Source organism: Fusarium redolens, assembly GCF_020744475.1.
Source record: "Fusarium redolens strain MPI-CAGE-AT-0023 chromosome Unknown BKA55scaffold_2, whole genome shotgun sequence".
In the NCBI taxonomy this organism is placed as follows: Eukaryota; Fungi; Ascomycota; class Sordariomycetes; order Hypocreales; family Nectriaceae; genus Fusarium; species Fusarium redolens.
Window position 1 is genome coordinate 1,601,571 of NW_025763665.1, and position 2,785 is coordinate 1,604,355.

Consider the following 2,785-nt stretch of genomic DNA (forward strand, 5'->3'; position numbering starts at 1 on the left):
CTCCATCCCAGTGAGTGAGACGTCCTTTCTTTCCCTCTCCCTCTTCCTTACCGTCATGCACACTCGTCCCATTAGGCTCTGCCGGTGTCCACTCTTTAACTCCCACCTTCGCCCGTTATCTTACCGTCATCTCTTCCACTTTCCGTCCCCGGCATCGACTGACTAACCTTGATTTAAAGTACAGCGTTTGGTTCAACCATTTTGCTCAGTACCACCGCCCCCCCCATTGACCCGATATCGAGCTTCGTTACTCGATCGACATGGGCAAACACACGCGTTTTCCCAGTTCCACTGGGCCGCTACAAATATTCCAGGACGACATGCCAGAGAATGTCACCCCAATGACCAGTCACGCTCCTATGCCCTCAGCCCCAAAGCAAGCCCGAAGGCCCTTGACCAGCTCAACCTCCAACGTCGTTTTCAACCCGCCCACCGCCTCTCACAATGCGCACTCGCCCTTCAAGCAACGGCCTTCCTCCGCCTCGCAAATCCCATTGGCCTCGGCTCACGGCAACAAGTTAAATATGGTCGCGATGGCGCCTCCATCTAGGCGAAGCCATACGACGGATTCATTGCAAAAGAAGCCTTACCTATCGAACTTTAAGACGGTGCCTCAAAAGCAAAGTTTTGACATGACTTGGGATTACGGAAAGGAGAACGTCCATCCTCAGCTCTTCCCGGCACCTCCTGCTATGGACTCGTCGGTCAGCAACTACTATCAGAAGCCAAACGGCAAGCGCGCTCTCATGGAGGCTGCCCCCATCAAAGAATTCAAGCCTGCCAAGAAGACAAAGGCTGAGCCAGTGGCAGCGACAGAGCCCGAAGCAGAGACAGAGGCGACGACCGTTGTTCCTCCCCACGATAGTTTCCCTCCAATTATCGATGATGGCAACAAACCTGCCCTCAGCTACGCCGACCTGATCGCCATGGCCATCTTCCGATCCCCCAACCGACGACTGACACTTGCTCAGATTTACAAGTGGATCAGTGACAACTACTCCTTTTATAGCCCTACTGATGCTGGCTGGCAAAACAGCATTCGCCACAACCTCAGTCTCCAGAAGGCTTTTGTGAAGATCGAGAGACCTAAGGACGACCCTGGTAAAGGCCACTACTGGGTGATTAAGCCCGGTCACGAAGCACAGTACCTGAACAAGAAGCCGACTCGCAAGTCCGCCTCCGCATCCGAGAACCTTCACGTCATGTCAACTCGACTCGAGCCTTCCCGTCCGGCTTCGGCACCGACTCAGGAGCCTACGCTACCACCCCCTGTTCCAACCTGCCAGCCGGCTCTGCCACCTCTTCCTACCTCCCAGGCCACCATGTCAATGCCAGTCGATCTCTCGTCCGACGCTACGATTCCTGTCTCGGACAACTTGGGTCCCGAAGATGTTGCCGACAAGGCCGACCAAGAACTCTCTCTCGACTCATATCTCTACTCGCCTCTGCCTGCCGCCATACACTCGTCACCGCCTGTCTCTCGGCATGTGGATCATCGAAGTAACACACCACCTCCCGTCTCCCGAAATATTGCTTCGTCTGTCTCACGGTCTCACAAGCGCAAATTTGCATCCATGGACGACAGCGGTTACTATTCATCTGTCGAGATGTCATCCGCTATCAGGCCTAGCCAAAAGTTCATGCTGACTTCTGAGGCTGACCGCCCTCGAAACAAGTCGAGGGGCCGTGCCGAGGAGGAGATAGCCCGTATTCGGAAATCATCTCCTTTCAGCCCGACCAAGACGCGGTTTTATTCCGCCATTCCACCTGTTTCTTCGTCTCCTCTCCGACCAGCATACGACAAGCAGATGCTGCCACCGATTACTCCTATGGTCAAACTTAACCCTCCTGCTCGACCACCTCCATCAGCCTCTCCTAACACCAACCTTCGACTTCACCGCGACGCGGTCCGCAATATGCTCCAGTCGCCCGATAGGAAAGGCGACGCTGAGAACATTCCTTATAGCCCAGCTTTCTACCTAGGCAACGACTTCTGCCCGTCCAACTTCGGTGTGAGTATCCTTAGTGATGGAGAGTTCTCTATGAATCAGGACTTGACTGGTCTGGGTTGCCTTGAGGATGGTACTTTCCCCGTCATGAGCTCAGTTGAGGCCGGATCTCCTATCAAGCGTCCTGCGAAGCGTACTCGTCTAGATCGAACTGTCTCCGCATCAGTTCTAGGCGATATTACCAACTCCGCCGCCAGAAAACCTATCGCCTCTGCTCCTCTCCTACGACCACCGGAGCAGTCTATGCAGTTCGATACCCCGAGCAAGGCATTCGAAGGCCTGAGCTCCCCAAGCAAGATGTTCCAGGAATCTCCTTTGCGAAATCAGTCCACAAAGTTTGCCGACTTCTTGAACGTTTCCTTGGACCCCAATGACTGGACTTCGGGGGCTATGATGGATCAGCTGGACTTTACCCGCCCCAACACTGGCGGCATTACAGATATGCCAGAGCTCGACATTTTTAAGGGTTTTGACAAGATTGGATCCACATCACAGAACAACAACAGAAACCCCCCACGGAGCAACAAGCCTGGATTACCCCGAAGCTATACGACTCAATTTTAAGACCAAGACGACACTGAAAACGAACATGGCAAGATGACGAAATAAGCATAATTATGTATGACATTCATGATTTGACGAAAGAATATAAAAACATAACAATTCCTTCGAGAACTGACCTATAAACAATGCCCGATTGTGGCTTGTAGATGTTGGGTCGTGTCCGGTATGGACTAGAACAGAGAGACCCGGGTGATGCCGAGTGCTCGGATGGC

At 53.2% G+C, this 2,785-nt stretch overlaps 1 protein-coding gene across 1 annotated transcript; it reads left to right on the forward strand.

Annotated features, from left to right (window-relative positions):
• Positions 1 to 260: 260 nt before the first annotated feature.
• On the forward strand, positions 261 to 2,573 carry BKA55DRAFT_499400 (uncharacterized protein; the record flags this gene model as incomplete). The annotated part of the gene is made up of 1 exon (XM_046186650.1): positions 261 to 2,573. One exon carries the CDS (start codon positions 261 to 263, stop codon positions 2,571 to 2,573), a length of 2,313 nt encoding a protein of 770 aa, XP_046054975.1.
• Positions 2,574 to 2,785: the final 212 nt, after the last annotated feature.